Below are 13,185 nucleotides of genomic sequence, written 5' to 3'. Positions count from 1 at the left end.
AAGGGAAGGACAGGATTGTCAGCTAAATGTTCTGGGATTTAGAAGCTTCAGGCGGGATAGAGGGAGATGTAAAAGGGGTGGGGAAGTTGCATTACTTGTTAAGGAGAATATCACAGCTGTACTGCGGGAGGACACCTCGGAGGGGTCATGCAGCGAGGCAATGTGGGTGGAGCTCAGGAATAGGAAGGGTGCAGTCATGATGTTGGGGGTTTACTACAGGCCTCCCAACAGCCAGTGGGAGGAAGAGGAGCAAATATGTAGACAGATTTTGGAAAGATGTAAAAGCAACAGGGTTGTGGTGGTGGGTGATTTTAACTTCCCCTATATTGACTGGGACTCACTTAGTGCTAGGGGGCTTGGATGGGGCAGAATTCGTAAGAAGCATCCAGGAGGGCTTCTTGATACAATACGTAGATAGGCCAACTAGGGATGGGGCCGTACTGGACCTGGTATTGGGGAATGAGCCCGGCCAGGTGGTCGAAGTTTCAGTAGGAGAGCATTTCAGGAACAGTGACCATAATTCCATAAGTTTTAAGGTACTTGTGGATAAGGACAAGAGTAGTCCTCGGGTGAAGGTGCTAAATTGGGGAAAGGCTAATTATAACAATATTAGGCAGGTACTGAAGAATTTAGATTGGGGGCGGCTGTTTGAGGGTAAATCAACATCTGACATGTGGGAGTCTTTCAAACATCAGCTGATTAGAATCCAGGACCAGCATGTTCCTGTGAGGAGGAAGGAGAAGTTTGGCAAGTTTCGGGAACCATGGATAACGCGGGATATTGTGAGCCTCGTCAAAAAGAAAAAGGAAGCATTCGTAAGGGCTGGAAGGCGAGGAACAGATGAAGCACTTGAGGAATATAAAGACAGTAGGAAGGAACTTAAGCAAGGAGCCAGGAGGGCTAAAAGGGGTTATGAGAAGTCATTGGCAAACAGGATTAAGGAAAATCCCAAGGCTTTTTATACGTATATAAAGAGCAAGAGGGTAACCAGGGAATGGGTTGGCCCACTCAAGGACAGAGAAGGGAATCTATGTGTGGAGCCAGAAGAAATGGGCGAGGTACTAAATGAGTACTTTGCATCAATATTCACCAAGGAGAAGGACTTGGTGGATGATGAGCAAAGGGAAGGGAGTGTAGATAGTCTCAGTCATCTCATTATCAAAAAGGAGGTGGTGTTGGGTGTCTTGCAAAGCATTAAGGTAGATTAAGTCCCCAGGGCCTGATGGGATCTACCCCAGAATACTGAGGGAGGCAAGGGAAGAAATTGCTGGGGCCTTGACAGAAATCTTTGCATCCTCATTGGCAGCAGGTGAGGTCCCAGAGGACTGGAGAATAGCCAATGTTGTTCCTTTGTTTAAGAAGGGTAGCAAGGATAATCCAGGAAATTATAGGCCGGTGAGCCTTACGTCGGTGGTAGGGAAAGAGAGGATTCTTCGGGACAGGATTTACTCCCATTTGGAAACAAATGGACTTATTAGCGAGAGGCAGCATGGTTTTGTGAAGGGGAGGTCGTGTCTTACTAATTTGATTGAGTTTTTTGAGGAAGTGACAAAGATAATTGATGAAGGAAGGGAAGTGGATGTTATCTATATGGACTTTAGTAAAGCCTTTGACAAGGTCCCTCATGGCAGACTGATACAAAAGGTGAAGTCACACGGGATCAGAGGTCAGCTGGCAAGATGGATACAGAACTGGCTCTGTCATAGAAGACAGAGGGTAGCAGTGGAAGGGTGCTTTTCTGAATGGAGGGATGTGACTCGTGGTCTTCCGCAAGGATCAGTGCTGGGACCTTTGCTGTTTGTAGTATATATAAATGATTTGGAGGAAAATGTAGCTGGTCTGATCAGTAAGTTTGCGGACGACACAAAGGTTGGTGAAGTTGTGGACAGTGATGAGGATTGACAGAGGATACAGCAGGATATAGATCGGTTGGAGACTTGGGCGGAGAAATGGCAGATGGAGTTTAATTCGGACAAATGTGAGGTAATGCATTTTGGAAGGTCTAATGCAGGTGGGAAGTATACAGTAAATGGCAGAACCCTTAGGAGTATTGACAGGCAGAGATCTGGACATACATGTCCACAGGTCACTGAAAGTGGCAATGCAGGTGGATAAGGTAGTCAAGAAGGCATACGGCATGCTTGCCTTCATCGGTCAGGGCATAGAGTATAAAAATAGGTAAGTCCTGCTGCAGCTGTACAGAACTTTAGTTGGGCCACACTTAGAATATTGCGTGCAATTCTGGTCGCCACACTACCAGAAGGACGTGGAGGCTTTGGAGAGGGTACAGAAGAGGTTTACCAGGATGTTGCCTAGTCAGGAGGGCATTGGCTATGAGGAGAGGTTAGATAAACTCAGATTGTTTTCACTGGAATGACGGAGGTGGAGGAGCGACATGATAGAGGTTTACAAAGTTATGAGCGGCATGGACAGAGTGGATAGTCAGAAGCTTTTTCCCAGGGTGGAAGAGTCAGTTACTAGGGGACATAGGTTTAAGGTGAGAGGGGCAAAGTTTAGAGGGGATGTGCGAGGCAAGTTCTATACACAGAGGGTGGTGAGTGCCTGGAACTTGTTGCCGGGGGAGGTGGTGGAAGCAGGTACCATAGAGATGGTTAAGAGACATCTTGACAAATACATGAATAGGATGGGAATAGAGGGATACAGACCCCGGAAGTGCAGAAGATTTTAGTTTAGGCAGGCATCAAGATCGGCGCAGGCTTGGCGGGCCGAAAGGCCTGTTCCTGTGCTGTACTGTTCTTTGTCCTTTGTTCTTTTATATACGTGCACGTATACACACACAGCCATTTCCACCTCTAACATTGACACCATCCCAGCCCATCTACTGCTGAAATACTCACTGATGTCTGTCAGTTCGGCTCTTATATATTCTACTGTTCTCTTGTACGACCTCCCACCCTCCACCCTCAAACTTCAGCTCATCCAACATTCTGTTTCCATCCTAATCCACTCCAAGTCCACCTTACTCATCATCCCTATCCTGCTGCCCTATACTGACTCCCAGTCTTTCAACAGCACAAAATTTGAAATCCCTTCATGGATTTTATATTCAATAAAACAAAACCCTAATCTCTGCCAGCCTTAAAACCCTCTGAAATACTGTTCACGTAAAGTGAACCACATTTTACAATCATCGAACGGTTATGGCACAGGAGGCCACAATCTGGCCCGTTGTGTTGGCACCGGCTCTCTGCAAGTGCAATTCAGCTAGTCCCACTTCCCAACCCTTTCCCCGCTATAAATTTTATCTTCAGGTTTTTATATCCAATTCCCATTTGAAAGCCACAACTGAATTTGCCTCCATCACACGCAGGCGGTGCACTCCAGATCATAACCAATCACTGCGTAAAAAAATGTTCTCTCATGTTGCCTTTGGTTCTTTTGCCAATCACCTTAAATCAGTGTCCTCTGGTTCATGACCCCTCTGCCAAAGGGAACAGTTTCTCTCCATCTTCAGTCTAGACCCCTCTTGATTTTGAACACCTCTATCAAATCTCCTCTTACCCAGCTCTTTTCCCAAGGAGAGCAACCCCAGCTTCTCCAATCACTCCTCATAACTGGAATCATTCTTGGAAATCCTTTCTGTACCTTCTCCAATGTCTTCACATTCTTCCTAAAGTGTGGTGCCCAGAACTGGACACAATATTCCAGTTGAGGCCGAACCAGTATTTTATAAAGGTTCACCATAGCTTCCTTGTTTTTGTACAAATGCCTCTATTTATAAAGCCCAGGATCTCATATGCCTTATTAACCACTTTCTCAACCTGCCCTGCCACCTTCAACAATTTGTGCACATATACCCCCAGGTCTCTCTGCTCCTGAACCCCTTTTATTACTGTACCCTTTATTATATATTGCCTCCGCTCTTTCTCCTGACTAAAACACATCATTTCACATTTCTCTGCAGTAAACGTCGTCTTTCTCATGTCCGCCCATTCCACCAGCCTGTCTACGCCTTCTTAAAGTCTATCACTATCCTCACAGTTCACAAGTTTTCTGTGAATGCCAATTTTGAAATTGTGCCTTGTACACCCAAGTCAAAGTCATTAATATAGAGTCATAGAGTCGTACAGCATAGAAACAGGCCCTTCGGCCCACCGCGTCCATGCCAACCATAATGCCTATCTATACTAATCCCACCTGCCTGCATTAATTCCATATCCCTCTATGCCTTGCTCATTCAAGTACCTGTCCAGATGCCTCTGAAATGTCGCCACCGTTCCTGCCTCCACCACCTCCTCAGGCAGCTCATTCCAGATACCCACTATTCTTTGTGTGAAAAATTTACCCCTTTGATTCCCTTTAAACCTCCTACATCTCACCTTAAATCTATGCCCTCTAGTTTTAGTCACCCCTACCATGGGAAACAGATTCTGGCTATCTACCCCATCTATGCCTCTCATAATTTTATATACCCCTATCATGTCCCCTCTCAGCCTCCTACGCTCCAGGGAAAACAGACCCAGCCTATCCAATCTCTCTTTATAACTCAAGCCCTCCAAACCAGGCAACATCCTTGTGAATCTTTTCTGCACCCTCTCTAGCTTAATCACATCTTTCCTGTAGTGCGGCGACCAGAATAATATAGATCAAGAAAAGCAACATTCTGAATACCAGCCTCTGGGGAACCTATTCCTCCAGTCCAAAAAGCAACCACTACTCTATGTTTCCTGTCGCTCAGCCAACTTCATATCCATGCTGTCACTGCCCCTTTTATTCCATGGGTCTCTACTTTGCTGACAGCCTATTAAGTGACACTTTATCAGACACCTTTTGGAAGTCCACGTACACTACATCAACTGCATTACTCTCATCAACCCTCTCTGTTACCTCATCAAAAAAACTCAATCAAGTTATTTGAACACAATTTGCCTTTAACAAATCTATGCTGACTTTCCACAATTAACACACCACTGTTAATTTTGTCCCAGATTATAGTTTCTGAAAGCTTTCCCACCACTGTGGTTAAAGTGACTGGCCTGTAATTGCTGGTCTTATCCTTACACCCCTTTTTAAAACAAGGTTGTAACATTTGCTATTCTCCAGTCCTCTGGTACCATCTCCCTATTCTGAGGATTAGAAGATTATGACCTGTACCTCTGCAATCTCCGCCCTTACTTCCCTCAGCATCCTTGGATGCATCCCATCTGATCCTAGTGACTTATCCACTTTAAGCACAGCCAGCCTTTCTAATACCTTCTCTATCAATTTTTAGCCCATCCTGTATCTCAATTACCACCTCCTCCATTTTGCATACTAGATCTTCTCTCCACCCCACCCCTTACCCCACTTAACTCTTTAAAAGGACTTTACAGAACAAAACTGGAATATGTATTGTTATGAGATTACTTTTTTAAATGTTATGGACATTGATTCATCTGGAATCTTGAAGAAGCTGAACTTTATGTTTTTTTTAAGAAAGGAAAGTCACCAGAAGGTTTGACCTGAGAGTGAACGGTTACTGGAAGGCATCTGTTTTCAAAGAACTCAGCAGGGGTTGTTTTGGCTGGAGAAATGTTTGAAGAGAGGTGACAAGCCAAGATTTATAGATGTCACAGGACTTGCTTCTGGAAAAGTTTTAGTTTCATTTTGAACTGTTAAAAAAAGCCAGTTGGTGTTTGGCCTGAGACAGAAGAAGTTGGCTTATTGACTTGTCAGGAGACTGCCAGCCACCTTTCTCTTGAAAAGACCTACATCAAGAGATTCCGATTTTCTCCTGTATTTGAAGAAAGCCTGCATGTCAAATGTGTGGAACTGAAACCCTTGTTGCTGCCTCCCTGCTGCAAGACGTATTTGGAGCCTTCTGTAACTGCAACCTGACTGAAGACTTCTGTTGCTGCATCTCTTGGAAGCTTACCCAAACTAATCAACATCATCGCCTGGAAAGAACTGTTCTAGGAAGATCCCATTGACAGCCGCCTATTCACCTTTGGGACACCTCACCAAAACAAATGACTTCCTTCCATACTTTCTTTTCAGCCTAAGTGGGGTTTTTTTTATTCCTTCTATTTCTTTCTAACAGCTGTAAACAAAAATTCCTTTTATTTTTTCCCGGTTAACCGGTTGTGTATGCATGTGTATTTGCGTGAGGGCTAGGATAAATAAGGGTTTGTAATATTTAAATTTATGTCTATGTTTACTTCCTTAATGGCTAAAACTTGGCTTATAATAAACGGATAATTTTGTTGTTTATTAAAGAAACCTGGTTGGTGCTTTATTCTGGGGAAAATACGTATCTGATTGACTGCTTCGGTAAGTGGGAAAATGTAAATATATGTTGTGGCCTGTGAAGAAGTGGGTCTGAATTTACAGTGCACTCCTCCTGCCTTGGTCGTAACATTATGAATACAACGGAGTTACTTCATAATTGTCTCAACTGATGAAGCCACAATTCAAAATAGGGACTTTAACTTCATGACCAAAGTCAAAGCTGCAATTATGCAGCAAATGCTTTAACCTTACATTAATAGTGCAAGTTCATCCAATTGAAAAAGCAAAGCATTTTTTAAATTTAAAAGAAAAACAATGTAAAATTGTATCCGAGGGTGCATTTATGCTAAAACTATAAAGAGGTACAAAACAGTTTTGCTTTGCACTACTAATTAGTGTAAATACAATTTGAATCTGGAGGAGTGAAACTCAGCTTCAGACTTTCATCAATTGCATGATTTTATTACTGCTTTTCAATTGACATGAGTTTAGCATTGGTGTGAAGCCAGAACTGCTTTGTACCAACACTAAATTTGTATGTAAAAGCACACTAAGTCAACTGAAGAACCAAGCAACCATTTAACAATTTCTGCTTAATGAACTCACCGATACTGCCAGCCAGTGACGAGATTAGTATATTTCATCAAGTACCCATATACATTCTCCATGTGATCACTGTAGGAGAGAGAATAAAGTTCAGTGACAGATAAATCTATACAACCAAAGAAACGAAGACATCAGACCATTTTAGATAATAAGAAGTCACTCAAGATTGCAAAGCAATGAAACAATCATACTAAGTCGATCCATTTTGTTTTCTGCACATTGGAAAATTTTAAAGTGATTAACTCTAAGAATTTGTGATGTGACCTGCCATTGATTTGGTCAGGGCACAGATGGATTATCAAAATTTGCTGTGGGAGAAAGGCATAAGACAGATTGGGACGGTGGGTGGGCATTTTGGGTAAAAAAAATAGAAATATACTTCAAATGATAAAAGCAATATGCAGTGCCCAAGCTCTGCACTATAGCAAGGTTACTGGATCCATGAAAAAGTTGCAGTACTGATTCATCAGAATGATGCCAAAGATAAGAGGATATAATTATGAAATACTTGGGAAAATACTTGTCTATCCTCATTGGAAAAAAATAATTAAAGGCTAGTCTAGTGGAAGTATTGAAAATGTTGATAGGATTGAGGGCAAATAGCAAAAGATTATTTCTTTTAATCAGCAAATCCATAACAAGAGGGCATAAGTTTAAGATTAGTTCCAGAAGCATAAAGGAGGAGGTTAGAAGTTTCTATACAACAAGTCATTAGAATATGGAGCACATTATTAGAAGTCACTATTAAAATAGATTTCTTTTGATCACTCGAGTGTCTGACACGCAAAGAAACCCATCATTGAATTAACAGTCTCCAAAACAAGCTGCAAAATATATCAAATTAATTTCTGTATGCACAATATGGAGTGTACACTTTCCTATTAGGACGCATTTCATTTATCCAAGTCCAGAGAGCTTAGGCACAGGTTGGCTACAGCGAAGGCTTAGGGAGCCCCAAGTGCAACTTGGATAATTTGACTGAAGCAAAGTCAATTATTATGGTTAGAAAGGGATTAAGAATATTACAAATGGACAAGAAAACAACAGAGAATGGGATTAAAATGGATCATTCCAGTGTGGAGCTAACACTGGCACAAACTTGATGGATTAAATGGTCCTATTTTGTAGTACAATTGCCATGATTTTATTACTGCATTTCAAAATTAAAATCTACACAGAGTAACAAAACCCATGCATAATCCTATCCAGTTCAGCAGATCATTACAATTTGAGAAATTAACGAAATTTAAAGGTGGACAATTCCAATATAGTCTTGTTCATTCTTTATCCATCTTTCAGATGAGACGTTAAATTGAGGGCCCATCTGCTCTCTCAGCTGGACGTAAAAGATCCCATGTGCTATTCTGAAGAAGAGCTGGGGAGTTATCGCCGGTGTCCTTGGCAATATTTAGCACACAACCAACATCACTAAAAACAGATTATCGTCATTATATTTCTGTTTGTGGGAGCTTGGTGTAAGCAAATTGACTCATTTCCTACATGACAACAGTACTTTATTGGCTCTAAAGCACTTTGTCCTGAGGTTGTGAAAGGCGCTACACAGATGAGAGGCCTTATTTTCTTTATTTAAAATTCATCTTCTATAACAGCAGATAAAACATATCTTAAAATGGAGAAGGGGGAGAAGAGATCTGTCGAACGTTTGACTTGCAGCAGCAAAAACCAGTAAGCAACTCAGTTCCTATCGTGCATAAGTGCCACAGTTACAGAGTAGTCTTCAGTTCTCTTTCAGACTGACACATTTACCTCAGTTTAGTGAAGCCACATGTGCCTCTTGGATTTGGTTAATAACGCACTGCTTGTAAATACAGGTCATTAGTGCAGCAAATGCCCTCCTATCTTTAAGATAACTTTAGTCTCTCACGATACCTCGCTGGAGAGGTTAAGGTAGGCTTCACATCTACCAACATTGACTAATACGAAAACAAACTCTCAGACACTTTCTCCTACCTCCCCTTGAAACATGACCCCACCACCAAACACCAAGCCACTGACCACATCTCCTACGGAGATCTTCTCTCTACAGCTTCCCACCTCATAGTCCCGCAACCTCGAACAGCCTGCTTATACCTCCTTCCCAAAATCCAGAATCAGAACTGTCCTAGTAGACCCATTGTTTCAGCCCATTCCTGCCCCACTGAACCTATCCCTTCCTATCTTGAGTCTTTTTTCCTCCCCTTGTCCAGTCCCTTTCCACCTACATCCATGACTCTTCTGACGCCCTACACCATTTCAACAATTTTCAGTTTCCTGGCCCTAACCACCTCCTCTGCACAATAGAGGTCCAATCTCTCGACACCTCCATCCCCTACCAGGATGGTCTGAGGGCTCACGGTTTCTTCCTTGAACAGAGGTCCAGCTAGTCCCCATCCACCATCACCCTTCTCCATCTGGCTGAACTTGTTCTCACATTGAACAACTTCTCCTTTAACTGCATTCACTTCCTCCAAATAAAAGGTGTTGCTATGGATACTTAGTTATGCCTGCCGTTTTTTGGGGTATGCCGAACATTCTTTGTTCCAGACCTACTCAGGCACCCTCCCCCAACACTTTTTACAGTACATTTATCACTGTATCAGTGCCGTTAGCTGTTCTCACCCCAAACTGGAAATCATCAACTTAGCTTCCAATTTCCAACCTTCTCTCATCTTCACATAGTCCATCTCCGACACTTCAATTCCCTTCCTTGACTTCTCTGTCTCCATTTCTGGGCATAGGCTGTCGACTAATATTCATTATAAGTCCACCGATTCCCACAGCTACCTTGACTACAGTTCCTCACACCCTGTCTCCTGTAAGGACTCCATTCCATTCTCCTAGTTTCTCCATCTCCATTACATCTTTTCTGATGATGCAACCTTCCACAACAGCGCTTCTGATATGTCTTCCTTTATCCTCAACCGAGGAATCCCCCCCTCACCCCCCGTGGTTGAAAAGGCCCTCGACTGTGTCCGACCCATTTCCCGTACTTCTGCCCTCACCCCTTTCCCTCCCAGAACCGCGACAGGGGTTTCCACCCCACCAGCCTCCACATCCAAAGGATCATCCTGCACCATTCCTGCTACCACCAGGGTGATGCCACCACCAAACACATCTTCCCCTCCCCTATCATTCCGAAGGGACTGTTCCCTCCGCAACACCCTGGTCCACTCCTCCATCACTCCGACACCTCGCCCCCTTCCCACAGCACCTTTCCATGCAATCACAGGAGGCGTAACACCTGCCCTTTTAGCTCCTCTCTCCTCAATATCCAAGGCCCCAAACACTTTTTCTCGGTGAAGCAACAATTTGTTTGTACTTTTATCGTGGTATACTGTATTTACTGCTCACGAGGTCTCCTGTACATTGGGGGGAGGACCAAATGCAGTTTGGGTGACCACTTTGCGGAACACCTCTGCTCAGTCTGCAAGCATGACCCCCGAGCTTCCAGTTGCTTACCATTTTAATTCACCACCCTGCTCTCATGCACACATTTGTGTCCTCAGCCTGCTGCAGTGTTCCAGTGACACAACGCAAGCTCGTAGAACAGCAGCTTATCTTCCGATTAGGCACTCAGCAGCCCTGTGGACTCACACTCTTTCTGGACAAATGCTTTGCCTTTTATTACGGCTATTACTACTCCCTTTGCCTTTTATTCCATGACATCTTTGTCATTTAATCTCTCCTGCCCTCTGCCCTATCACAGACCTTCCCTTTGATTCTTCTTTCTCCCTGCCCCCACTTTAACTTGCACAAAGTCTATTACATTTCTAACCTTTGCCAGTCTGATGAAAGGTCACAGGCCTGAAATATTAACTCTGTTTCTCTCTCCTCAGATGCTGCCAGACCTGCAGTGTACTTCTAGCATTTTCTGTTTTTATTTCTAACACAAACTAATATTGAATCAGGGACAAGGACAAACCAAAATTAAGTCAATTAGCATGAGCAAAATTACAGTAATGAAGGAAATAACATAACTAAAGAGTGAAAAATCTCCAGGACCAAATGGTTTCTATCACAGGATTTTAAAGTAAGTTAAGTGAGAACATTGCAGATGCCCTAACTATAATCTTGCAAAGTTCTCTTGATTCAGGAACCGCTCCTTTAAATTGAAAAAGTATACATGTCACTCCACTATTTAAGAAAAGTGAGGGAATTTTTTTTTTTTTTTTACAGAGGTGACTGAAGTAGTGGACAGGGAAATGTATATGGATCTTACTAAATGGACTTTCAGAAGGCATTTCATAAAGTCCTCATAAAAGACTAGTTAGTTAAAGATGAAGCTCATGGAATTGAAGGTAAATTATTGACCTGATTATGAAATTAGCTACGTGACAGCAGACTGAGAGAAAGATAATAGGCAGATATTCTCATGGCAAGATGTGACTGGTGGTGTTCCGCAAGGATCTGTGGCGGGGCCTCAACTATTTACTCTATTTATTAATGACTCAGATGATGGGATAGAAAGCCACATATCCAAGTTTGCGGATGACACAAAGATAAGCCACATTGTAAGCAGTGTAGAAGGAAGCATAAAATAATAGATATTTCTAGCTTAAGTGAATGGGTAAAAATGTGACAAATGGATTTAAAAGTAAACAAGTGTGAGGTCATCCACTTTGGATCTAAAAAGGATATAACCGAGTGCTTTCTCAATAGTGAAAAGCTAGAAACAGTGGAGGTCCAGAGAGACTTAGGAGTCCAGGTACATAGATTAATAAAATGTCATAAACAGGTACAGAAATCAAAAGGGCTAATGGAATGCTTGCCTTTATATCTAGAGAACTAGAATACAAGGGGGCAAAACTTATGGCAGAGCCATACAAAGCCCTGCTTTGACCAGAAATGGAGTAGTGCAAGCAGCTCAGGTCACCACACCTTAGGAAGGATATATTGGCCTTGGAGGGAGTGCAGTGTAGATTTACCAGAATGACAGCTGGACTCCAAGGATTAAATTACAAGGAGAGATCACACAAACACGGGTTGTAGTTCCTGGAATTTAGAAACTTAAAGGGTGATTTGATTGAAGTTTTCAAGATATTAAGGACAACAGATAGAGTAGATTGAGTGAAATTACTTCCACTGATTGGAGAGTCTAGTGTTAATTGTAAATTAATTGAGTGTATAATTGTATTCAGGTGGTGGGCATTAACTGGGGATATACCAGTGTTGCTATATGGCGGAGTGAAACTGTCGTTTTTTTGGTTTGGATGTGCATGTTTGTAATGCGTGTCCCGAAGTAAAAGTGATGTATGCAAAGGTTAGGCTCCAGTTTATCCTAGACCACCTGGCTATTTGAATTTTAACATTTAGAACTGGAGGCATAGTCTAAAATTTAGAGCCAGGCCTTTCAGGACTGAAATTGGGAAACACTTCTACAAGCAAAGTGCAGTGCAAGTTTGTAATGCTATTCCGCAAATGGCAATTGATGCTAGATCAATTGTTCATTTTAAATCTGAGGTTGATAGATATTTGTTAGACAGAGATATTCAGGGATATGGAGTTAGGTCACAGATCAGCCATGAACAGCAGAACAGGCTCAAGGGCCTACTCCTGTTCCTACTTCAAGTTCTGCTTCGTATGAAAACAAAGGCACAGCACAGATTGTCAACCCCAACGACTGAAGTGGACACAGATCATAAGAGATCAACTTCAATTCAACAATAACATTTCCAATACAATAATGATGCACCGGTATTCAAGTTATACCAATACAATGCCGAAGAAACACCCAACAAGTTGGGGCTACTAGTGGAATCAACAACTGCCTTAGGAGATCGGGGGGGAGGGGGAAGACAAAAATGCTTTTCCTACATTTCAACAATATTGAAACATTACTACCATAAGCAAAAGTGACAACTGGCCTGTTTTTGCAGGACTTCTGCATTACAATAATTGGAAAATTGTTGATAATAGGTTCAATCCCTTCCCTATGCCAAACTCTGCAGAACAGCAGTAGACGTGGAGGGAACAATTAAGGAAGGGAACAATTGGCCAGAGTTTTCAGAGTCTGGTTGTTATCCATGTGCCAACCTGGGTAAGCAGTAGCACTCTTACATTCCTACCTTTGAATCAGGTACGGGCTCAAACCCCATTACGGACTTAGAACATATAACCTGGGTTAACACTTCAAAGCCGTACTGAGGGAGCACCGTTTTTTGGAGTAGATATTGAACAGAGGCCTGGTTTGTCTGTTCAGGTGGATTCAAAATATTCCATGGCATGGTTCAAAAAAGAGCAGAGAGGTACTTCTGGTATCCTGGCCAAGATTTATCCGTCAACCATAACCACCAAAATATATCAGGCCATTTATTTCATTTGCTGGTTGTGGGACCTTGCTGTGCACATAGC

The 13,185-nt window shown here is 42.6% G+C and overlaps 1 protein-coding gene across 3 annotated transcripts in view; it reads right to left on the bottom strand.

Annotated features, from left to right (window-relative positions):
- Positions 1-13,185, bottom strand: part of osbpl11 (oxysterol binding protein-like 11) — a 121,752-nt gene that overhangs the window by 85,178 nt on the left and 23,389 nt on the right. For all 3 annotated transcript variants that reach the window (XM_068035163.1, XM_068035165.1, XM_068035164.1), the window contains one exon: positions 6,835-6,903. In XM_068035163.1, the coding sequence (XP_067891264.1) occupies positions 6,835-6,903 (69 nt within the window). The remainder of the gene's footprint in view (positions 1-6,834; positions 6,904-13,185) is intronic.

The sequence above is a fragment of the Heterodontus francisci genome, chromosome 7 (assembly GCF_036365525.1).
Source record: "Heterodontus francisci isolate sHetFra1 chromosome 7, sHetFra1.hap1, whole genome shotgun sequence".
Taxonomy (NCBI): Eukaryota; Metazoa; Chordata; class Chondrichthyes; order Heterodontiformes; family Heterodontidae; genus Heterodontus; species Heterodontus francisci.
This window is presented reverse-complemented; position numbering and strand designations above follow the sequence as displayed.